We start from the raw sequence: 25,927 nt of genomic DNA, 5'->3' as shown, positions 1-25,927 counted from the left end.
AGTTGAGGTTTAGGGTTTAGTGAATGATTTTTCCCAAATAGAATGCTCTTAGTTTTGGAAATATTAAGGACAAACTTATTCTTTGCCACCCATTCTGAAACGAACTGCAGCTCTTTGTTAAGTGTTGCAGTCATTTCAGTCGCTGTAGTAGCTGACATGTATTGTGTTGAGTCATCCACATACATAGACACACTGGCTTTACTCAAAGCCTGTGGCATGTCATTAGTAAAGATTGAAAAAAGTTAGGGGCCTAAACAGCTGCCCTGGGGTATTCCTTATTCTACCTGGATTATGTTGGACTCTTCCATTTAAGAAAACCCTCTGTGTGTTGTTAGACACATAACTCTTTATCCACAATATAGCAGGGGCAGTAAAGCCAAAACACATATGTTCTTCCAGCAGAAGACTATGATTGATAATGTCAAAAGCTGCACTGAAGTCTGACAAAACAGCCCCCCACAATCTTTTATCATCAATTTCTCTCAGCCAATCATCAGTCAGATGTTTGTTAAATGTCCTTCCCTATAAGCGTTGTGAGGTGTGTTCAGTGAAAGTTTGCAGTAATCGTGGCTGAAAATATTAGCCTGCAATACAGGTTTGGGTGGAGAAACATACCAAGTGTACAAAGACATTGAAACCTTTCAATATGCTGATGTAAGAAGGGCTTTAGAAATACATTTGATTCGATTTGATTTCAAGCGTGTACATTTTTTAATTGCCAAATGAAGAAATAATAAAATATTAAAAACAATAAATAACCAAAATATGTAACCATCAATTTCACCAAAATGTTTGTTTAATCAAGAATGTTTTATAGTAAAAACAAAAAAAGAAGGCCCTCAATCTCATCAAATGTAATGTTCTGTCTCCTCTCTCTCTCTCTTCTCAGAGGACCTGAGTTGAACTTGATTGCCCCCTGCGCCTAGCCTTGGATCCTGTTACATAGAGAGCTGCCGAACACATTTACCAACACGCTGTAACATACACTCTGCAGTATGTTCAAGTACACCCCTCATTGGCAGGTGCTGTGTAGCAGCATGGAGCATGAGACCAAGGTAAGACAACCCTTACCACAAACACAAAAGACAAAATGACCATTGTGGTTGAAACAAAAGAAAATCCTGATTGTAGGCTACCAATTTGTTTTGCCTTGACATCATTCTAGATATTGCCTCATTTACCAACAATCAACAGTTTTGGATCTTCATTGTTTGAGTTTTTTGTACCATTACAGCCTAGAATATTCTCATGTTTTCCATGCTCTTGTGCAAAAACTACGCCGATCATCATTGACTTAAAAGCAATTTTGGACAAATACATCTCAATAGTGCCCACTTTAATGTCTGTCACATGTTACATCTGTCACGCATTTGATTCCTAGAAGTTCAATCATAGGGATATAAAGTAGATATGCCTCTACAATCACAAACATTTATTTTCATTAGTAAGCTAAAATGAGATCCATATTAAAGGTCTTCATTCAGAGTGATAAAGTTGATTGAAATACTGTAATGATTAGTGTACATTCACATGCCAGCCACTAGAGAGCAGTAAACATATTCTCAGTCTGAACATCCCCATTTCTCCAAACTGCTCTGAATCTGATTCTAAATGGAAAGTCCTCTACTACCTACTTTGGCTTGGGCCCAAAAATGTTATCTTATTTTGGCCGTGTCTTAAAACTTTGAAGTAGTTTAATTTCCTCAATAAACACTGATTTATCACTGATTTATCTGAACTGGTCAGGTGAATGAATTATTTAGGGGATGTCTCCCACCTCTCTGGTTGTTCATATCAATGGCTGAATGAAGGTGGTTATAAGAAACAATTGATCAGTATCTATTGTACTACCTGGGTTTAATCACATAAACCATACAATACATTTTCTTTAAGTGGTGAAAAAACTAGCAATCAGAAGTGGAATGGAGGTATAGAAAGGTACGTTTGAAAAGGTGTATGTTTTTTTTGTCTTACAAGTCAATCACAAGTTTCTTTCCCTTAAGCTTTCTGAACTACTGCAGACCTGGCTCTGCCTGATGTCGTGTCCAGCCCCTGTTGAAGTGTTAGTGTCTCTTGACAAGAGTTTCATCTTGATTGATAAAATGTCTTGTAAAACATAAATGAAGCAGACTGGTGAGAGAGGGGCTCCACCTCTACCCAGGTAAGGATTGTAAAAAGTAATGAACATTTAGAACACGTAGGCCACTATGACTCAAGCTCTTCACTGGACTGTAGATAAGGCTGGGACATCCTCTTAGGTGAACTTCAACCCCAAAAGGAAGATGCTTCTGTAACAGTTCACAGGCAAGACTGATAATGATGATGCCTCAGTATTTGTAAACTGTGTTCTTTTCTGTTCTTACTTCCTTTTGAGACTGGTGATAGTTAAAGGGAATGGATACATTTCCATAACACTGCATATCAAGTCATACCAGTGGTCATGAAGGGAAAGAGAAGCTTCTGTTGAAAGCACTCAACAGGAAATGACCTTACTCATTCCCTCTGGTCAGGGTTCTCCAACTCCAGTCCTGGAGAGTTGCTGGTTGAGCAGGCTTTAGTTTCAGTCTAGCACTAATTCACCTGTTTCATATGATCAACTAATCATGGTCTTCAGTTTGGACCACAGTTCATTTATTCAGATGTGTTGATGCTGGGATGGAACAAAAGCCTGCACACCCAGCAGCTCTCCAGGAGTTATGGAGACTACAGGAGGTTAGGGTTGCTTCTCCTAAAGAGGTTGTCTGAGGTGGGAGGAAGGACTCAGACCTTACCAGAATATTCTGTTTTCTCTCACAACAAAACCACTCTAGGGGCTCTATTCCATCCTTATGCGTTAGCGGAGACTGCAGTTATGGTAAATGCTGCAGATGCCTGATCAATAGGAAATTACCTTTACATATCTAGCGCGTTATCTGTAACACTTCAGCGATAGAGATTGAATGGAGCCCCTACTTTACTTTGTTTCAGTACACAATTGTTTATAATAAGAGGGATCTCGGGTTATCTTGATTGATGATTGGCCTTGGAGAGGTTTAAAGGTTTCTCTCCTAGCTCCAGTTACTGATGTAGCGGTCTGTCAGTCGCATGTACTTTTCCCTCTTCTGTGAGAGGGTGGGACTCCAGTAGTTTACATGACATTGGCTGAACTTTGCCTGTGCTGTAAGGTGCTCAAGAGACCGTAATATATATATAGAGTTAGAGCGATAGATAGAAAGTGGGAGACAAGACATCAGACAGAGAAGAAAAACTGTTTGTCTTGTTCGCTGTATACCGCTTAAGGTAGGATTCATTACTTATTTTTTCTAAAATGATGTACTGTACAGTTTTCAGGTCAAATTCAATGTATTTCAACAGCATTATCGCTACTTACAATACAGATGTAGGATGTTAATTTGATCACCCTGTTGCATAACTTGCCTTCAATACAGGACATTTTACACTTAGTGTATCTGAGGTTTTAAAAGGTTTCTGAACTTTTCAGACTTGATTTTCCCTTATGAAAAATGTATCAACCCCTAGTAAAAATGTCCATTAATTATAATCCACATGATTATTCACATTTCCTGTTGTTGCAGGATTCTTTTCCTGCTGTAGCAAACTGGCTCAAATTAAGATCCTATATTCGTATTTTTCTATACACGTTTATTGTGGTGGCACCTTGTATGCCCCTGTCTCTGTAGCGACACAACCTATACACATAGGTTATATAGTTACATAGTTCCTTTACTAAATGTTTTTTGAATGCTAGAGCTTTAATGAGAAGTTAGCATGGATGTCCTTCCAAGACATATTAACTGGTTTGACATCTGCATGGTCAATAGACATAAGCTGCAGTAGCAGTAAGTGAGTAAAATTACCTATGCGCTGTGATAATTGTGTTGTTTGCTCTATGACCTGCTAATTCATATGCCTTCCGACCGTGATATATAGGCCTAAAAGCCGAGACAACAAGAAGACACGGTGGCAGAATAAATTCAACCACACCTTCCTTTTATCACAAAACCGGACAGTACCCTCTGTCCAGTGAAGTCCAGAAAGCATATTGTATGTACAGTAACAGACAGTTACATGACCTACAGCAGGGTCAAGCAAGTTAACGTTTCCTACATTTTTGGATCACTAAACAGCTATTGATTTAGAAGCACAGAGAGTTACCACAAGTCACAAAGAAAACAGGAGCTGCCTCCACTATTCCAGCACCATTTAAACTTCAACATTTCAACATCATCAAATCACCTCTGCTTAGTCTAATAGAGTGACAACTAAAAGATACCCCCAAAAATCTAGTACAATCAACGTAAGATAATATGATGTGGCTGTCCATTCGTGCAAGTAGAAAAACATGTTGACTCATTCTACTTGTAGAGAAACACCAATACCATCCTCCTCTATTTCATGTTGACGAAGCGGTCTATCACTCTGTCATACAGTAAGCGCTTTTATTTTTTGCTGTCTTAGGCTACCTGGCTAAAATGCTTGCTTGCTAGCCTAACTTACATTCATTGGCGAAGTTAGCTAGTTAACATTAGCCTTCTACATCTAGCTACATTTTTAACTTCCATCCTCTCAGGCCAGGGGCACAACAATGTATGAATTAATGGTTGGATCAGAGAATAGAGTAAAAGCACAAGTGCAAATCCCTATCTCCATCCATGACTAATTTAGGAAAGGGCCTATTTTAGCTAACTGGCTAGCCAGCCAGCGGAGGCTGAGCCAGGACCTTTCACAGTTGAGCTTGCTCAGTTTAGCTCAACGCTGGTTGGCACATTTTTATACTTTTTTTGTTTAAGGGAGACCAGATGCTTGCGGGCTTCCCTTGCCTGTCATACTCGTTTGGACCAGACAGCATCAGATAGATGGCCAACACGTAGAGAGACAGAGGGGCGCTGTTTCGCTCGCTCTGATGCTTTCTCCTGTGAGATACATTCAGCCTCTTGCGAATTGAAGGACAATTATAAAACATATATACTATTTTTTTGTTAGTTTTTTGGGGAAGCCTGACTTCCCTTGGCATCCATGAATACACACCACTGCTGCAGGGTATGACAACATTTATTTTGGTATTTCTTTTGGACAGTCATTGAGTAAATGTATCAGAATTGAATAAGTCTAAAGGTTATAATCTGTGGCGAAATCGTCATTACCCTTTTATACTTTTATACTTGTATTATCTTGAGTCTTTACAACTTTACAACTTGACTTTGGCCTTAGCTAATCCATGTCACAATGGGGTCATTTGTTGACAGGGTAATGGGGTAATTTGTTGACAGGGACTAATGTAAACACACACACTCACACAATTTGCTGTGCCTTCAGAAAGTATTCATACCCCTTGACTTATTCCACATTTTGTTGTGTTACAGTCTGAATTCAAAATGTATTAACTAGATTTTCTGACCCATCTACAAACAATACCCCATAATGACTAAATTAAAACATGTAAACAATTTATTGAAAATTAAATACAGAAATATCTAATTGACATAAGTATTCACACCCCTGAGTCAATACATTAGAATCACCTTTGGCAGCAATTACAGCTGTAAGTCTTTCTGGGTAAGTCTCTAAGAGTTTTGCACACCTGGATTGTACAATATTTGCACATTATTCTATTAACAATTCTTCAAGCTCTGTCAGATTGGTTAATACAAGACAACCATTTTCAAGTCTTGCCATAGATTTTCAAGCTGATTTAAGACAACACTGTAACTAGACCACTTGGGTCATTTTGATAGCAACTTCAGTGCATATTTGGCCTTGTGATTTAGGTTATTGTCCTACTGAAAGGTGAATTAATCTCCCAGTATCTGGTGGCAAGCAGACTAAACAAATCAAATGTATTTATATAGCCCTTCCTACATCAGCTGATATCTCAAAGTGCTGTACAGAAACCCAGCATGAAACCCCAAACAGCAAGCAATGCAGGTGTAGAAGCACCAGGTCTTCATGTAGGGTTTTGCCTGTGCTTAGCTCCATTCGGTTTATTTTTTATCCCAAAAAACTCCTCTGTCCTTAACGATTACAAGAATACCCATAACCAATGTTCACTCTAAGCTGCGAACATGCGCTGGCCTGCAGCTCCCCTCAGACTGCTGTGCAGAAGAAATATCAGCCCGCGCAGAGAAGCAAGAGATTGAACTTCACTCAACTTTCTAGAGTTTTCCCCTTTAATTAACACTATCAATGTTTCGCTCTACTGTGCTCGAATCAACGCAATATTAGCCAATGTGACATACCGAACAAAATGATCTATGCAAGAGACTTAGTATGCAAAACTAACTGTGCAAGAGTTGCATTGGAGTAGGATTCTATTGCATTGACAGGCATGACTCAATTCCATACTCCACACAGACCGATGAAAAATAACCAATCAGAGCTGCAGTAGGCCTATATGCAAATAGCCATGGCCATATATGGATCTGTTCCATTCACTTTGAAATGTTTTGTGTTAATAGCATGAGTGGTCGCATGTAGATGTACTTGTTTTGGTGTCAAAACGAGAAATGCATGTAGCCACCTTTGATCATATTCTTTGCTAGTTAGTGAGTTATTAGCCATGTTTTAGCTAATTTCTAGTCAACAATGACGGTGGTTGCTTCCTCCAAGGGCACAAAATGTCTGCATTTTTAGCCATCTTTGAAAAGCAAGTCAGGCAAAGAGCTTTTTTATGTCTTAAAGTGTTGTATTTTGAGATGTATTGAATAAGCTAAGTAGCCAATAGGCAGAGGGTAACATACAGTGGGGCAAAAAAATATTTAGTCAGCCACCAATTGTGCAAGTTCTCCCAATTAAAAAGATGAGAGAGGCCTGTAATTTTCATCATATGTACACATCAACTATGACAGACAAAATGAGGAAAAAAATATCCAGAAAATCACATTGTAGGATTTTTAATGAATTGAAGGAACATTGCCCATAACATGATGCAGTCACCACTATGCTTGAAAATATGGAGAGTGGTACTCAGTAATGTGTTGCATTGGATTTGCCCCAAACATAATACTTTGTTTTCAGGACAAAAAGCTAATTTCTTTGCCATTTTTTTGCAGTATTACTTTAGTGCCCTGTTGCAAACAGGATGCATGTTTTAGAATATTTTTATTTTGTGCAGGTTTCCTTCTTTTCAAATTAAATCAAATTGTATTTGTCACATGCGCCGAATACAACAGGTGTTGATACCTTACAGTGAATTGCTTACTTATAACCCCTTAACCAACAATGCAGTTTTAAGAAAAATAAGTGTTAAGAAAGTATTTACTAAAATAAACTGAAGTAGAAAATAATTTTTTGGGATAAATAACAAATAATTATTGAGCAACAATAAAATAGCGAGGCTATATATAAGGGGTACCGGTACAGAGTTAATGTGCGGGGGGCACAGGTTAGTCGAGGTAATTGAGGAAATATGAACATGTAGGTAGAGGTAAAGTGACAATGCATGGATAATAAACAGAGTAGCAGTAACTGTTTAAAGTGACCATTGGCCTTATGGTGAAATCTCCGGAAACTGAATTAGGAAAGATGCCTGTATGTTTGTAGTGTCTTGGTGTATTTATACACCATCCAGAGTGTAATTAATATAGTATTATTATTATTAATTAATAGTCCATGCAATTTATTATATGAACTGAACTTATTTAGGCTTGCCGTAACAAAGGGGTTGAATTCTTATTGACTCAAGACATTTCAGCTTTTCATTTTTTATTAATTTGTAAAACTTTCAAAAAACACAATTCCAATTTGAAATTATGTGGTATGGTGTGTAGGCCATTGACAAAAAAATATCAATTTATTCCATTTCATATTCAGGCTGTAACATGACAAAATGTGGAAAAAGTCAAGAGGTGTGAATACATTCTGAAGGCACTGTATGTGTTACTATATTTGAGAACTTTTTGGGGACCAACAATTGATTCCCATTCAAAAACCTACATTCCCTAACCCTAAACCATAACCTTAACTCCAAACCCTAACGTTAACCCCTAACCCTAATTCTAACCCTAACCCCTAAACCTAATTCTAACTCTAAACCTAACCCCTAATCCTAAAATATATTTTTTTTTTCTTCTTTTTTTACAAATGACGACCGGCAAATTGTCCTCACTTCTCAGAATTTTTGTTGGTTTACTATTCTTGTGATGACTTCTGGTACTCACAAGTACAGTAGAGTAAAACACAGACACACACACGTATACACAGACACACACACGTACCAGTGTGAGGTAATACATTAGTGGGGGGCGAGGAGACTTGTGTATCTCATCCCCCACAGATCGCTCCTCTCCTCTCTCAGCCAATGAGCAAAGGACAAAGGAGCCGATTCCAGGAAGTATCACTAAAATGAGCTTATCAGGGGTACACAGTCCACTGTTACACACGTGGTCACACACATACTTAAGGCTGCCTTAGAACTCTTGGGACAGTACATAATGCACTGACAAACAGTTACATATTTAGGTTATCTTAGCAGTTACCATCACTCACAAAACTTTATCGCTCTACTTTTCAGACGGTCTAATGTACCCATAAAGTTATGTTAAAATTCAAAATGGCCGTATATTTGCTGAAGAGCGTATTCTGGATTGAGCCAAAAGTCTTGGAATCTCAGTGAACGTTTGGACTTGGTTTACTTCTGAAAGGCCAATTTGTCTAGTATTGTGCACCTGACATGATTGGTTACAGTAAATGCTTATGTGTGCATATCGGTGTCAGCAGGGTTACAATGATGAGAATCAGGGGTGGACTGGGACCAAAAATCGTCCCTGGGATTTCTAACGCATCAGCCCATTTTTTCCTTGACTCCCCCACACTGGCCTATTTTTTTACCTCGAGGACCCCACACCGGACCATTTTTTCCCTTGAGGCCCCAATTATTAGCCAGATAATTATCATTTTGCAAAGAAAAAAATAAGACAGATAGGCCACTAGGTTACAATTGAACCAGCCCATCAGGAATTTTCACATAAGTCATAGTCATTTTCACATAATAAGTCTTTGCTAGGTAAATCTCCACCTTCTCAGCTCACTGGTCACCATAGCAACACCCAACCGTAGCATGCGCTCCAGCAGGTATATTTCACTAGTCATCCCCAAAGCCAACAGCTCCTTTGGCCGCCTTTCCTTCTAGTTCTCTGCTGCCTATGACTGGAACGAATTGCAAAAATCACTGAAGTTGGAAACTTATATCTCCCTCACTAACTTTAAGTGTCAGCTGTCAGAGCAGCTTATCGATCACAGCCCAAATAAATAAATAGCCCATCCAACCAACTACCTATCTCATCCCCATATTTGTTTTTGTTTTTCTGCTCTTCTGCACACCAGTATTTCTACTTGCACATCCTCATCTGCACATATCACTCCAGTGTAAATTGCAATTACTTCGCCACTATTGGCCTACTTATTGCCTTACCTACAGATTTTTCTATTGTGTTAATGACTGTACGTTTGTTTACCCATGTGTAACTCTGTTGTTTTTGTCACACTGCTTTGCTTTATCTTGGCCAGGTCTCAGTTGTAAATGAGAACTTGTTCTCAACTGGCCTACCTGGTTAGGTAAAGGTGAAATTTAAATAATAATAATAAATAAATAATGCCAGATGACCAGTCTGCCCCTGATGAGAATGGTGAAATGTCTATTTAAATGACAGAATTTTGAACGGAGTGGAAGTTTCCAGGGGTTATAGAGTTGACTCATTAGCCAACATGCTTGAATAGCAGTCAGCATGGTATGTTATGCCATTGTGCCAAAAGTGTGTGACATTAAAATGATTGACAATTCAACCCGCCATTGCGTCCAGCATCCAGTGTAGTGAGTATTTTTTATACAGCTGTTAAATGAAGAAGGTATCTGTTTTCATTCCCAGGGAGTCTCTAATATCCTGCTCTAGTACCAGTACTCCCACATCCAGATGAGTTGTGTGAGAAAGAGGTGAACACATCCCTCTCTCATTCCCTCATCATGCTTCTACACATATCCTCTGACTAACTAGGCAATTTGAAAGAGAATTGGAGCCTAACACTCTAGGTACATCGTATAGATGGCTGCAAATTCAGATTAAACCATTGAAGAAATTAAAAACTGCTTTTTGAGAAAGCCTTTTTTAGTTGAACTTTAACCACAATTTGCATCACCATTGAGTGCATATATGACTTGACTGTGGTTTCCTGAAACTCTTCATAAGTAAAAGGTCATATATAATCTCAACTGTAACATCAAAAGTATAAATATCTGATTAAGTTTAGGCACAGACTGTAGCAGAATGGTTTTATAGATCTTCACAGCAATAGATCTGGTAATCTTCCACTGGATGAAACTGGATGATGTCACATGTTTTGCAGGTCTGCTGTAAAATGCATGGGAAATTGAGACATTGACTTCTCGATTCACACTGAAAATCCCTGAGGTTAATACAGATTCATTACCTGACTCTGGTTTCATTGATCAATTTAAATTAACTTAAATCTGACCTGACTGCAGTCTTTTGTTACCAACTTAATATTTCTTACCTTCTTGACAAACACAAAAATCTGTATATTTGCGACCATCGCACACATTGGATTGCTCTAAATTGTACCAGTTTGAACATAAGGAGTTCTCATTTCATGACCTCTCTCCTTATCAGCTAGGTTTACTGTAAGGGTGGTGTCTCACTATCATGAGGTAGTAGGCATTGCATTTAAGCTATAAATGTTGACAATGATAGTGGCATTCCACAGCAAATCTCACACCATCCTCTCTTACACAAGTTTTTATTTCCCCTTTAAACAAATTCCCGTGAACCATAAAATGTTGAAAAGTGCTATGCAAGTAATTTCATTTTAGTGCACAATCTGTATTCTGTAGATATCTGTGAAGTGGGAACGACAGCCTTTGTCGTTATATGCAAAAACGTAACAATTCAAAAAATGTCTTTAAGATGTCTTTAGGTTTAATTGTTAGAACTATCAGGACAGAGGTAGCCTTGTTTAATTGGTTAATACTGACAGGATACAGTTTCCTGTTGACTATTCAACTGTTTTGATCCATTTCCTTATTTCTTCTAATGGTTTCAGAGACTCTCAGTTGCCGCATCTGATGATTACCAGGATGTGTTGACCCAGAATGAGGGAGACCTGATAGGGTGCCACTCTCTCCTGCTTAGTGCCTCAGAAATCTCACTGTCTACACAGGAAGACACCACAACCCAAGGAACCACGGACAGCACACCCAGAAAGTGGCTGCTGCAGCCCATGTCACCCAAATTGGAGCAGACAACAGATCTTCGCACCATGCTCAGCCCCACCACGGACGAGCCCTTCAGCCTGGACCAGAGCTGGACCTACAACAGGAATGGCAACTCTTCTGCTTTCAGTTTCGACAGCATCTCCGTAAACCACACCCGGTCCACGGTTGTCGTATCTTCCCAGCAAAAAGAGGTGCAGGCCAGGCAGGTGGTGGTGTCGGAGGAAAACTGCGGCATCACCAGCGAAGACTGGCAAGCCAGCAGCTCTAGCAGTCCCAGCAGCACAGGCTCCTACTGCGGGTTCTACTCATTCGTGGACAATCCTGCAAGCCCCGAGGCAGAGCTGAATGAAGCCTGGACGTTGTCCCCGGAAAGGCAAGCCACCCTGAAAGAGGAACACAGCTTCAAACTGCAGACGTATGTTGGTGGGAAGAAGCCAGGGAGTCTGTTCAAGGAGGACAAGGACTCCCGCTACCAGGTGAAAACAGACAACGGTGCCCAATTGAAGGCAGAGGAGGAGGAGAAGAAACTTGGGAAGGAGATCATGCATAGTCATGCCCCCCCAAAAACTGCCACCTACAAGGAACAGTGGAGTGCACTGAGCTTGTCACCCAACAAGCTGCTGGAAGGGTTCAGCTTGTGCTATGGTCCAACCAGTAGTAAATCTGAGCCCACACCAGCAGCCGAGGCTGGTACCATCGACAATGAGCAGATAAACTTCAGCGCAGCGCGAGAGCAGTTCCTAAAGATGGAACAGTCCAGGCTCAACCCCTTTCTGCAGAGTCCCAGCTCTCTAAAACCACAAGGAAGACGGTGGCAGTCAGAAGACAGCTTGCTATCACCAAAGAGTGCAAAAAAAGAAGACCACTCTACAGTATGGTTGAACCAAAGTCCGACACCAGTGAAACAGCAGGATGAAGGGGAAGTCATCACTGCCGGAAAGGTGACAGTGTACCACACAGAGGAGAAGGTAACCAAGAGCCAGGGTAGTCTGCTTTATGACCTTGACTCTGGACTGGAGGATCTATCAGGGGACCCCAGTGTTGGCTACACAAGTGATGTAAGCATATCCAATGACAACTCTCAACCAGAAAGCAAGGCCACCCAATCGGTAAGTGGTCACAGAGAGACGCCCATTGAGAGGGAGATTCGTATCACTCAGGAGAGAGAGGAGAGCCTTCGGAAATTGCGGGGTATTAAGCACACCGATGTCCAGGAGATGGTGGAGATCAAGACCAAGTATCTGCTCTCCCAGCCTGCACCACCACGGACACCTGTCAGGTCCAAAGAGAATAATCGGGTGAGCTTCTTCATCCAGCGCGAGATTGAAAAGGACAGCCAGAGGGAAGTGGACCTGATGCACCAGGGGAGAGTCCCAAGTCTGTATGACAGGGGAACTCCACAGGAACTGGAGGATAGGAAGAAGATCTTTGAGCTGCCAGACCAACCTGGAGCCAAGGAGAAGAGGAAAAGGGCTTGGTCTTCACCCAGGGTCAATGGGAGGAGTAGCAGCTCAGATAGGGAAGGATTCCCTTCCACTTGCTTCCCTAACCGGCACTCAGAAGAGACAGAGTTGTACATCAGCCACATGAACACCGCTCCAAGCGTCAATACCACCAGCAAAGGCTGGGGTTCAGATTCCCAAGACTTCACCAGAGTACTGCCAAGTAGCCTCCCAGAGGAGAGTGTTACATTGAAAGGCCATGAGACCACAAAGGCGGCAAGCTCTAAAGTCACAATAGTGGTGAAGACGACAAGTACTAGCGAAATAGTAAATGACCCATCGTGGTTAGTGCAAAGAAAGGAGCCAGTTCCAGCCAAAAGCTCCTCAGCTAAAGAAGCCTCCTTTTCGTACTCTCCGTCCTCCCCTACACCCACTGCTTCTGCAGTTCAGGGGTCTGAGCCGAATGATAAGCTTTTTCAAACCTGGAGGGCGCACCTGAATTCTGGTAGCCCGAGACCTCAAAGACCAAATGCTCCAGATGTTATCCAGAAGGAGATTGAGCAGGATCTAAAACGCGAGCAGGAGCACCGGGAACTCCGGGAATCCTGTGGCCTGTCCGCCTCTATGGAAGGAAACCTGGACTGTGTAGGACGAGACGCTAAAGACACACATCAATCGCAAAGCCTGCAAAGGGTCATCGTGGAACAGGAAGACTCTGTCTTCTATGAGAGCCCTTCACTTCTTGTAGAGCAGACAAGCTTGACCAGACGGCCCTCTTCCTTTATCACTCCAGTATCAATGCTAGGTAGGATGGTACATTAATCCATAGACAAATCTATACAATTACATAAAGTTACAAGACAATATAACACAGGAACAATTCATGATGGCAATATCTTTTACATGTTTTTGGCTTGATTTAAGTAACTCTCTGCATGCATCATCTGTGATGTTGATGCATGCAGAGTGGATGTTGCATTGAAGTCTTGTTTACTGATGGTTTTCTTAGACTGGAGGAAATGACAAGCTTAATTAGAACTTGAACTTCGGTCATATATGGGGAGAGGAAGCAAAGCTGTGTTACCAGCCATGATTAACCATTAACACGGAGCAAAACAGATCGCTGTGAGGGTGTTGAATAGTTTCTCCAGTTGGGTTTTTGGTGCTTTTCTTTAGAGTTAATGCACTGACATTTAGTGGTTAACATCACTGTACAGTCACTCACATTATGGCAAGATAATATGAAATACCAGTGTCCATTTTCATAGGGAGTCAGACAGGTGTATAATGGTAAAAATACAATTATCATTATGTAGTTTCATCAGGGGAGCAACTTTCTCTGGGGACCAAAGTTGCACCCCTGAGTTTCATGTTGCATTCAATTTACATTTCAAATGTAGTCTATTAATAACGCAATTACAAACATGTGTTAACTCTGTTTCTTTCACTATCCCCTCCCTTCCAGATAAAACAGACAGCGCAGCTCCCTTTTCCCCTTCCATTCGTCCCACTGCCCGACTTCCCTCCTTTTCCATAGTGACCGCCCAGCCATGGGGCTGTCCAAGGCCCACCTCCCCCGTGGATAGCAGGGTTTCCCCCATGTTGCCTGCCAGCCCATGGGCAGAGACAGGTGGCTCCCCTGGGACACCCACACAAAAGGGCCTGACCGAGACATTGCTAGAGGATTTTGAGGAGAGGAGAGTCAAACTGAAGCTGGAAGAGAACGCTGTAAGTGAGAAAAGACTAGTTGGACACAGAGGGTGTTGTTGATATCTTTGGACACATTGAACATTCATTATAGACACACATAAGACAAAAACATTTAGGCACACAGTTTAGAAAAAAATACAGCAATGCAATACACCTACAAAAAAAAGCATACAGATAGTGATGGAGAAACCGAGTACATCTTATGAGTTGAGTCATCTCACAGGTTTTATATACCACAATGATAGCTGGTTGCTAATTTGGAAAATGCATTTTGTGTTTCCTGCAGTATGCAGGAATTCAGTGCATTGATGATGTGAATAATGAGGTAAGTGGTTGATCCTCTCTCTGTTGATGTGTGTTTAATCATTGGTCATTTGTCTCAGAGAAGGACCTTTAGCACAGGTCCAATATGACATTGCTGCTATTTCCTCAATTTCAGGTCTTGGAGGCCACCCGGATCACCAGGCACAAAAACAAGCGGGCACTGCGCTGGGAGGCTGGTGACTACACCAACGAGTACCAGTCCTCTCCCCTGGAGGGCATGGTGAGAGAGGGCAGAAAGGAGAAGAGATGAAAAACAGTCATCTTAGGGTTGTCCCATCTCAGCACATATGAATATACGCTCTGACTACACACTACCAAACCTGCTGGACATATTGATTGGTCCACTTTGTGATAAACTCCTCATCCATCAACATCAGCCACCTACTAGAGCAGGTGACCTTCCACGATTTAAAAGAAAAAAGACAAGTGAACTGAAAAAAAATATTCAATAAAGACAGGACAAGTTTTAAATGCCATCGGAGGTGGATTGCAGGAAGGGAATTTAAGAGGAGTTCTGTGCCTGCTAAGAATGCACATTAGCGTATGAGTTATTTTTAAGTCTGGCAGTCACTGGCTGCTAGGTAACTTTGATTAGGCCTATCCGCCTTCAAATGACTGCATAGAAAAAAATGACAGAGCTATTTTTGTCTTGTCAGTTGTGCTTTGCAAAGCAAAAACAAGCAAGAAACCATCAGATATCCATGATGTACGGTTTTATATGGTTCAAATTTCCAAACCAATATCCAATCCAATGAAGCACTTGCAGTACCGTCTTCTAGAAATGTTGACATTTGTCTGATTATTATATTAATTAAGAGCTACAGCAGATAGCAGTATGTTTGTGTTCTTAATTTGACTTGAATGTGCTTTGACGGCAGAAATTAGTATACAACTTCTGACCTAACTGGTCAGGTCCTTATTGCCTTTCTTAGGGCTCGATTCAATCCGTATCACGTACAATCTGCAGTGTAGCGTGATTGAAATTGAAAAGGCAATGTTAACGCAGTCAACTACATTCATAGTAAATGCTGCACGTCGGCTCAATCGGAAATGACGGTACCTTTACATTTTAATTGTGCCATCTTCTGTGACATGGATTGAATCGAGCCCTTGTGAGATATGTACAGTTAGAAAGATTCCTTGCTTACCAGTCGGCTACTGTAAATGACAAACAAGTTTGATCACACTCTAAACCTGACTGTTTGCAACATGACAAGACATGCTTTTTATATAGACTATTGTAAGAGATACTGCTGAAAATAGGCCAGGTAATGTAGATCTTATAAGAGATTCAACTCTGCTACATTTGGTGGCAATGGTGGGATCCACTACTTATACAAGCGGTGACGTCAAATCGGATGCAATGTGGAAGTTGATCAAATGATAGTGAATCTCAAACTATCAAATGGGGTAAAACGTCGCCATCTGCTGGGTAGACAATTGAACTGCTTGTAGGGGATTTGAGAGTGTCGCTGTAAAGTTAAAACATATTTAATCCCTATTTACACCTTGCATTAACATGATAGTCCAATTGTAGGAATACATCTCGTCTGAAAAAAAGTAGAGATGAGTTATACTTCATGGGTTTGAAGGACAATGATGTATCCCAATTTCACCCACATTCATGCATCAGTGTGCCTGTACCCTAAAGCTGTTGCAGTATAGGGAACTGCTAGGCACAACACAAACCAAATCCCCACCCACCCCCCATGACCTTCCCCTCTAATTTGTTTGAGAAAGAGGAGAGAGGACACAAGGAATTGAGGAGAGACTGCAGTCGATTTTAAAAGCGAGTCAAGTCTAACGGATCTACAAATCACCTTATTTCATAAATAACTACAATTGTTTTTTCAGTCGGTCATAATTTAGCTATGAAAAATCACAGTTTTGATGCTCTTGAACACTGCCAATAATTTACTTTCTCATTCCAGCCGGGATTCAATCCGACCGTATATGGTCGATCGACAATGCAGCTTTAAAAGGTAGATGCCGATTGAGTCATTGCAGCTTTGCCCGTGAATATGATCTCCACGAACGCAGGAACATTGCCTTTAAAAGCTGCAATGCCTCGAACCCACAATTGGATAGAATCCCGACCTCAAATGTTTGACAGCACTGGCAGAACGAATGTGATTGGTTGGATGAAAGCTCAGTGCGCAGAGCTGAGTGACAGGTCAGTAGATGGAGTTTACAGGTAAGAGTCAAATAAAGAAAAGGCTCTCAGGGAGGGAGGTTGGAGGGCGCAAGGTCGCCAGTTTAAATACCATTGTGGCTTTTGTTTCCCAACCTTAAAAATACTTAACTAATCACATTTCTAATCTACTGGCCTTCTAAATGACTTGACAGCTTCATATGTGAAAAGAGAGGCACCCATCCCCATGCTGGCGCAGTGGACTAGGCACTGGGAAAGGGACCAGAAGGTCCCAGGCCCTAATCTTGCCTCGCTTTCATAGATCAAATAAATTTGTTCTATACTATTGTCTCTCTCTTTGTCAACAACTTGCCACATTTCATCCACTGCAGTGCTAGCTAGCTGTAGCTTATGCTTTCAGTCCTAGATTCATTCTCGGATACTTTGATTGGGTGGACACCATGTCAGTTCATGTTGCAAGAGTCCTGATAGGTTGGAGGATGTCCCCCGGAAGTTGTCATAATTACTGTGCAAGTCTATGGAAGGGGGTGAGAACCATGAGTCTCCTAGGTTAGGAAATTAAATCAATTTACCCAGAGGAGGACGGAAGCTAGCGGTCCTCTGGCTACACCATGGCACTACCCTAGTGAGTGCTGTTGAGGCTACTGTAGACCTTCATTGCAAGTGTTTTAATCAAGAATTTGGTGACAAGATTATATTTAGTACAGTTTTATCTAAAAAAAAGTTAAATTGCAAAACATGTAAAAAGTTTTCTGAAATTCACTGAGGATGGTACTCCCCTTCCTCCTCTGAGGAGGCCCCCCTGGTTGAAAGTCAGGGAAATAACACCAATTACAAAGAGCACAGATTTAGAAAAGGGGTATATTTATTGAAAAAGCAAAAAACTAAAATTAGTGTTTCTATACGGAATTATCTATCCACTGTCATTATCCAACTAACTCCCCCACCCACTTGACACTGGGGAAACCAGCAGTCTTTGGAAAATTTGACCAACATTCATAGCATTTACTGGGTGAAGTCCAGAAACTTGCAAGTGTGATGTGTGAACCACCAACAGGGTATGGACATAGACAAACATACATTTATAAGTGCAGGGGAAAAGAGGTGTATATAACTATGAAAAATATAGCACAAAAAAAAACAATAGCATTAAAGAAATGTAGTAACTCTCAAAATGTCCAAAGAGCAAGAGCATATGAACTTAAAATGTGTATATTTATTTTGGGGCCTGATTTACAGATTGGAACATTCGTTATGTGCTACTGTCACTTGTATTATGACAGAGGTATCTCATTCGAATACTTTTATTATAATGGCGCAGGGATGGAAACAGAGGCACAGAAATACAGGGCCAATGTTTAGAACTATTCCAATGAGCCAAATATACCACTGAACATTGCTTTCAAAATACACACATCTACAGAGATGGAGTACTCATCTTTGTATCTGTGCCATTATAGAGTCTGACAATTTTTTTCTTCTTCAAAATTGGCAGTTCCCTCCTGATGACCCAATTGGACATGACTTCAACAGGGTCACCAGGAGCCAATGAAGTTGGAAATCCCATCCAGTTGACTACATTAAAATGGTAGAATCCCTCAATGGCCCTGCCCATGCAATCCTTTTGGCCACAAGAGACCTGTAATTATCGATGAATACAGCTTTCAGAACAGCTAGCCAAGAAATGTTATGGACAGCAGAGGGCGTAAGAGCCACACAATATCCAAACCAATGCATTCAGAGTCCAAAAGCTGTGACAAATGGCGCATGTTAAATGGACATATCTTTACATGGACATGGGACTGATTTGTTATAGTCAAAGTTGAGTTAACGATGAGATAATTCTTAACTCCATTAGTGTGAAATATCTATCCAAATAAGTGACCAATGAAATGCAATCTATTTTCAATCATTTTTGCTCAGACTTATTATGGCTAGTACCAAAAAACATGCTGTTCTTTCAGAACAAACAATGAGATCGGTTCTGCTTGCTCTGTCCTGCCATTGGCTTATATCATGTGAGCAGCCGGTTGCTAACCAAAGGTTTGCAAATGAAAGTAGCTACGCCACATTATTGATATATAAAAAGATAACTCAATAATTTAGGAAAAATGAATCAAATATAATTGTTAATGAATTGATAAGATAAAGGATTTTACATTCTTCTGTATGAAATAATTGGAATTCTATGATCTGCCTAAATGTGGCTGGCTGCACACACCCTTTCACATGAAGACGTCTTCAAATGTACAGTGATGCTCTGGATGAGCGATGGCATTAGTTTGCTTTAATACCAGATGTGATTACATTAAACTGATATTTCACAGCAAACTTACAAACTAACAAAATAAAACATGAGATCTGCATGCTTGTATAACTCTGCATGCAACAAAAACTTGAGTAATAATAAATGTTAAAATCCTTTCATAATCCTTCTTGTATAAAATGAAAATATCCTTCGCAATAAAGAGCATTATAACCCAGTGAGTGCATGTAATATTGTGGGCATGGTTGTGCAAGCCTTGGTGGCATGCATTTGGACCCAATCTGTTTTGATATAGGTTAAAAGTGTCCACATTCCCAGATAAAGCTGTCTACTGTACATTCTACTGCTATTAACTGAATACACAAACGATTGCTGATATAACAGATTTTTCTTTCTAGTTAAACATCTGTTTTAGCATTTATTCACTTCTGCACAATAATAAACCACTGAGATAAATGTAATGTATTTCTCATGACTTCCCTATTAGCATATCTAAGTATCCCTCTTCAGTGAAGCTTACCCTCTATTGCACATGTGACATACATTTACAATTAGAAGAACATCTGGTCTTGGAGAGGGACTCAAATATGGGCTTGGATACAGTTGATATCCTGGGCACCAATGAAAAATCTTATTGAATACAAACAAGATTGAGGGTTAGGGTCTTCTTGACTTTTGTCATAATCAGAAATGCTAGACCTGCCGGCAGTAGACATCGTGTTTCACAAAAAACGGATTTATTAGTGTGGAAAGATACTGTAGCGTTTACACTTAATTCAGTGTCCTTTCTAATGAAATTACTACTGAGTAGTAAAACTAATTCAGTCATGAGTTTGTACATAAAATACTGCATTTCTTATTGCCTTCCATCAACCAATATGTATTAGTATTTCATTTTAGTACAAATCATTACCTAGAATGTACAGAGTTATTTCATTTAAAAAGACAATGTCAAAATTGTATCCCCATACAGTATCTACTCTACATGAAGGGTTAAAGTGACTGATATAAATGTTCTACAAATTATTTTTTTTTTTTTGAAACTTGGACACTTTTGTCAATGTTCGGGTAATTCTTCTGTTCACATGCATATCATTACCTGCAAAGACATTGTCCATCTCCTCAATGTTCATAGACAGTCTATGAAACTAAAATGGGATGCAGAAACATGTTGTCCTTCAGTAAGTGCTAAGGTCTCATGTTTTACCAGTGCACCAGGAGACATCTGTCCCATATTCACCTCCTCACACACAACCTCTGCCTTTTAACATCATATTATATTGTAACACTCCTTCACTCACTGTGGTTCCCTTGTCTTTGGACATTGATAACTGTGCAAATGGGTGTAGGCCTAAATATACCTATGAAATGTTTTACGGATGAAATAATCGTTGAAGGAAGAACTCATGAGTTCAGTCCCATTGAGGCAGAGGGTTTCCTACAGCTGTCGACTAGTCTCCTTTGAGCCGTCATGGATTTGGATCACAACTACCTGGCTAAATGGTAAGAAATGTGAGGACCTTCGATTACTATAGACAATCTTTAAGCTCCACCTTACCTAGCATTCATAATGAACAACCTTTCTTCATGTTGGTAGACCAAAGACTTGGACATATTCATGTTCTGCCTTCATTTCCATGGCATAGACATACCCAAGACAAAAGATGGGTCAGAGTGTTTGCTGGGGTCTTATGTATAATGATAAGATTGAAAGGATGAGTAAGGCCTGCTAATCCACCAGGATATACTTGAAGCATGCTGGGGTGGGAAATCAGTTGTAGATGGGGGAAATTAGTCCATCCCAATTTAAGAGTGGGTGAGAGGGCAGGGATTTGTAGCTTCATCTCGTTTCACCCCTCTCAGAACTCCACTTTGCAGGCAGGGAAGGTCTCCTCCTGCATGGCCACAGTGCTGTTGCTGCCCAACACGGTAATACCCAGCTCTCTCTGCCTCTCATGGGTTTCCTGGTACCACTCGTGCATCGTCAGCGAGTCAAAGGTGGGGATCAGGGTCACCTGAGAGTGGAAAGGTAGAAGGGCAAATTCAAATGAGAACATAGTAGACATACTTAAAGGTAGACTCCGCGATATGACGTAGATGCAGAAAGTAAACAGCATAGTAGGTCAATTTCCACAACAACTAAGAGCATTGAAGTGTGAGGCTCAACTTCTCCACTGTTTTGGTACCCTGGCTAACACACTGTAAACAGCATGAAGCAAACCTGTACATATGCGTAAATACTGCATCTCTCTCATCTCAATATCTCTGGTTCTGCTCATGGCAACGTCATTTGACGGAGTCTAGGTTGGTTGACATTCTACAAATGTACATAGAAAAAGAGAAATGAGAAGATTGGGGGCTGACCTGCACATCGGGCCAGGCAGTCTTTCCCTCCAGTAGAGCGTCGAGAATGGGTCTCATGACTGACTCCTTCAGGGGCTCGTCGCCACTGACGATGTAGCAGGAGGAGCGCAGGCGTCGGAAGAAGTCCACGTCAATGGTGGCAGAGGCACAACCAGAGGGGAGATAAGCCATGTCCAAATAAACTGGTGCACTTCCAGCTGCACTGACCTTACTGCCCAGAGAACCTGCAGGACAGATAGCAGAGTTAGATATAAGAATACTAAATTTATTGCAATAACTTGCAAGTACAAACAATTATTTTAGAAAGCAGGTAATGAACAATGCTAATATTCAAAGTGTAAAACCCTGTCTTTGTTTACCTGAAGAAACTGACTTTGAAGTTCCAGGTCTGGAGCCACTAGTGGTATTGCGGGATGAAGGCCTTGTGTCAAGGCTTGAGGTGGTCTTCAATGTACCAGTTGTGCTGCCAGCCTTGGTCTTGCTGTTCAGAGCTGTACTGGTGGCTGACGTTGACCTCTGTGTGACCCCGGCTGGTTTCTTGGTTTTTATGGCGGCACTCTTTGAGGTCTTGCTTGGTGCATCAGCCTCAGGGTCAGTCATGCAGGTACCGGGCTGGGGCGGCAAGGGGGGCAGATCCTTCATTGGGGCTGGGGGAGGGTCCTGAGAGGAATATTGTGCTCCCCTGTTAGAGGAGTAAGAGCTGGGATGGTCATGTGGATGGTGTGGCGGGAAACTCCCAGAGTCCTCGTCTGAGTCCATGTCTGCAGTGATGGAAGGGCAGTCCTCAGTCCCTGGAGGTATGTCTGAATCTGTGGCTGTGTTGAGGGATTCACTAGCAGACGTGGGAGGGGTCTCCTGGCCTTGAGGTGAATGTCGATCACTATTAATTCCGCTTTGTGGCTTAGCTAGCTCCTGGGAGTGGTTGCTGTCTTCAGAGAGTTCTTGCGGGCTACCCGTGGCTAGCCCTAGAGACCGATGCTGCTGTTGGTTCTCTGGGGACTTTGAGTGCTTGAATTCACAGGGTGAGACGAGGCAGAGGTCGACATCATGGGGAATGTCAGGGAGAAGACCATGTAGTCCAGGAAGGCGTTCCTCTGAGCCATCCCCTGGAGGACGCGTGTTATGAGATGTACTCAAGGGTAAGGGCATCCCCATTTTGGAGTCAGAATCTGCAAAATGCCCATTTGAGTAGGACCTGTCCATATGGTCTCCCTTGGGTGACTCATCAATAGATGGGAGCACCTGTTCAAAAGACACAGAAAGAGACTCGTCAACTTCTGTCGAGTGTGGGGAACCGATTTCAGCAGGCATGGAGGTAATATTGGGTGAGACAGTGTCAGGCAGCATGAAGGGACTCAGTGTCAAAATACTTGATTGTTTGTCCTGGGACGACATGGAGTTTCCTAGGTTCCCCCTCAAGGAGCCTACCTCGGAGTTCCTGCAAGAACCCATGATGTGGCAGTCTTCAAACCCAATGCTAGGCACCCTTCCCCCGAGACTACTGTCCTCACCAGAGCCCTGATCATCCTCTTCAGGTGATTGGTGGAAAGGGGTATGCCCAGCGCTATTAGGGGCTGAGTCGGCAGGGGAGACCAACTCTAAAGTCTTCTCATCTGAGCTAGCGCAAACATCTTCTTGCCCATTTCTCAGGGCCCCATCAAGTAGCCTGTATTCAGTTGGTGTGAAATCTAAGTTCACGCTGTGGTCACTTTTCAGAGTTTTGTCAAGAGGCGAAGTGGTTCCCAGGGCTTTCTCTGGATTTGGCAGTGTCTCCATGCAGGTGAACTTTTGTGGACTTTCCAAGATGTCCCCCCTCTCTGCATTTGCTCTTGATCCATTCTCTGTCGCAGGTTGCTCTATTCCTTCAATGTCCGCTATAGTGTTCACTACAACAGCAGTCCTTTCCTCTGACTTTGCATTTTCTGCTCTGAGGTTCTCGAATTCCGCTGTCATGTCTTCAGGCGTTGACATTTTGGAACGATCAGCATCCCCCTCAGAGGCAGAAGCTTTATGATTCTCCGGCTCCTTTTTATCAGTCTTTAGCTTTGCCGCCTTGTTCAATGAGTCTTTCTTGGGGATTGCATCCTTCTTCAATGTTCCATTCTTGACTAAGGGCTTTTTTGCCTCTGCGTTTCCTAATGAAGGTCCAGTTGTCACTTTTTTGACATCCTTGTTGAGAGGTTTTGTTGGTTTCTTCTCCTCTGGCTTTACCTCCTTCTTGAAATCTTTCTTTTGATCATGTTTGATGTCTTTCTTTGGTCTTGGACCAAGAGTTTCTTTCTTAACTGGTTCTTTCTTTTTCTCCAAATTCTCTTCCTTTTTGACAACACCTGTGGAGGCTTTCTCATCCTTTTTTACTTCTTTTTTCTCATCCTTTAAAGGTTCTTTCTTTTGCATAAGCTTTTCAGCCTTTGGAGGCCTTTGTTTAGCATCCCCATCCTTCAATTTGGACTTATCTTCCCCTTCCTTCCATTCTTTATTAGCAATGTCACTTGGAGCCTTGGGTTTGGACTTCATGTCTTGCTTTTTAACATCCCCACGTCCAACTTTGTCCTTCAGCAAGGCACTGCTAGGTCTTGAATCCTTGGGCAGGGACTTAAGGCTCTCCCGACTCTCTGCACGTTTTGGTTGTTTATCTGATTTGGATGTTTCAAGGTCCCTGAGGCTCACGGCTGGATGTTTCAGGAATTCTAGATGCTTTACTTTCTCAAGTCCTTCAAGAATCTTGGCCTGCGGACTACACCCAGGGAAGAGAACTCGAATGATTTTCTCTTGAGGACTGGCAGGATGCCACACCAGTAGAGCACAGATGGAGACAAGGCAAGACAGGGGCATCTCTGAGCCTTTTATGTTAGATCCATTGCCGGGCCAGGTCTTCATGAAAGCCTCAAGCTCTTTACTGCCTTTGACTGGGTTAAGAATGTACAGCTCTAGTCTACCGACTCCCATCTTCTGGAAAAGAATAAGAGGATCAATGCTGGGTCCATTTGAGCGACTAAGAGGTTCTGGATTGATTGTTAGCCTTTCAAGGTGTTGCAAAGTGAGTGCCACTTGGTCGCAGCTCCGCAGTTCTTTGGGATCACTCCGGAATGACTTCAATCTCTCTGGAGCATTAAGGAAAACGACCCCAATCTCAGGGGAAATTAGATTTTTCATCCAGTCCTCATTGATCTGAGAGTCAGTAGAATGTTCCTCCTCCAGTTCTACTGCTTTCCTTTGGAGAAGACTGTTCACCCCTGGCAGATTGTCAGCCCCAATGTGGGTGAGGAGCAGGGAGTCAACTCTGTCCAAATGTCTAACCAGTTTCCAGAAACAGGAGCGAGGATCTGACCCACCATTGACCAGAACGTTGAAACCGTTAACAGCAAAGAAGGCAGAGTCTCCTCTCCCACCTGGAAATACATAGCAGCAGGGGCGGGAGAGTTTGAGGAAGCCCACAGTACTGGGGGGCTCTAGCAGCTCAAACGGAGACTGTGGCTCCAGGGACTCTGAGAGGTATTCTGTGAACTCTTGCAGACCTTCCATTTCCGGTAGCACTGATGGTGGGTTTGTTTTGATGTTGATGAAGTCTTGTAGGTTGTGTTTCTCCAACACAGAGTTCTTCCACACCCCAGAGTTGGGACAACTCAGCGTGAGGTTAGCTTTTTGTGTGGGATCTGCAGAGCTCAACAACTCTCCAATCTGTTCAAGGAGATAGAATGGTTTGATGTAAATCTCTTCACCAGCTTTTGAATTTAGATTGATCTGTAACTTTGAATGAATATTACAGTAAAATATGAATTCACCTCCTCATCAGCAAATATGTGAATGAAGTCACTCAGAGAGAAACATCCTGTTTGTAAGACAAGATCTCCTGCCTCTTCAACACATTGTCCAGCAAGAACCAACAACTTGTGGCGAGACACATCAGATATAAGCCGGCGCACCTAGTGAAATGGAAAGAAAAAGTCATGAAAATGAAGCTCCATTTAGTAACCTTTACTACTCCAAATAGGTCAATAGTATAGACTGTGTTGGTGTTACAGAACACAGAGAAACAAGGCCTCTCATTCAAGCCTACAGTCTATAATATGATAAAAAGGCTAAATGGCATTATGTTATGGCCAGATAAGACCTTCATTTTGATCCAAATTAAATGCATACCAAAGGCCACAAACAACCAAATTTAAAAGGTATACAATGTAATCAAGAGATAAAAACACAAGGATACACTCCTAGATGTTTCCACTTCACAATAATAGCACTTACAGTTGAACGGGGCAGCTCTGACACCGCAGAAATTTTACTGACTTGTTGGAAAGGTGGCATACTATGACAGTGCCACGTTGAAAGTTACTGAGCTCTTTAGTAAGACCATTCTACTGTCACAAGGGGTGTCCACATATTTTTTATATATAGTTTATGTATGTTAACATTTTAATGATAAAAAAGCAATCCATCAATAA

The 25,927-nt window shown here is 41.6% G+C and overlaps 2 protein-coding genes across 2 annotated transcripts in view; one reads left to right on the top strand and one right to left on the bottom strand.

The window, feature by feature from the left end:
- Positions 1-3,077: 3,077 nt before the first annotated feature.
- LOC110530936 (mitotic interactor and substrate of PLK1) lies at positions 3,078-17,177 on the top strand. The gene is made up of 5 exons (XM_036952238.1): positions 3,078-3,279; positions 11,053-13,471; positions 14,132-14,394; positions 14,663-14,701; positions 14,816-17,177. The coding sequence occupies exons 2-5, from the start codon at positions 11,230-11,232 to the stop codon at positions 14,948-14,950; spliced, it is 2,679 nt and encodes an 892-aa protein (XP_036808133.1). The 5' UTR covers positions 3,078-3,279; positions 11,053-11,229; the 3' UTR covers positions 14,951-17,177.
- Positions 17,178-17,696: 519 nt separating this feature from the next.
- Positions 17,697-25,927, bottom strand: part of LOC110490588 (microtubule-associated protein 1B) — a 53,354-nt gene continuing 45,123 nt past the window's right edge. Inside the window, exons 4-7 of the mRNA XM_021564067.2 lie at positions 25,268-25,408; positions 21,842-25,163; positions 21,483-21,706; positions 17,697-21,133 (exon numbers count right to left, since the gene is read on the bottom strand). Of these exons, the coding sequence (XP_021419742.2) occupies positions 20,978-21,133; positions 21,483-21,706; positions 21,842-25,163; positions 25,268-25,408 (3,843 nt within the window). The 3' untranslated portion in view covers positions 17,697-20,977. The remainder of the gene's footprint in view (positions 21,134-21,482; positions 21,707-21,841; positions 25,164-25,267; positions 25,409-25,927) is intronic.

The sequence above is a fragment of the Oncorhynchus mykiss genome, chromosome 1, assembly GCF_013265735.2.
Source record: "Oncorhynchus mykiss isolate Arlee chromosome 1, USDA_OmykA_1.1, whole genome shotgun sequence".
Lineage (NCBI taxonomy): Eukaryota > Metazoa > Chordata > Actinopteri > Salmoniformes > Salmonidae > Oncorhynchus > Oncorhynchus mykiss.
The sequence above is the reverse complement of the archived record's forward strand: the minus strand, read 5'-3'. Positions and strand labels throughout refer to the sequence as shown.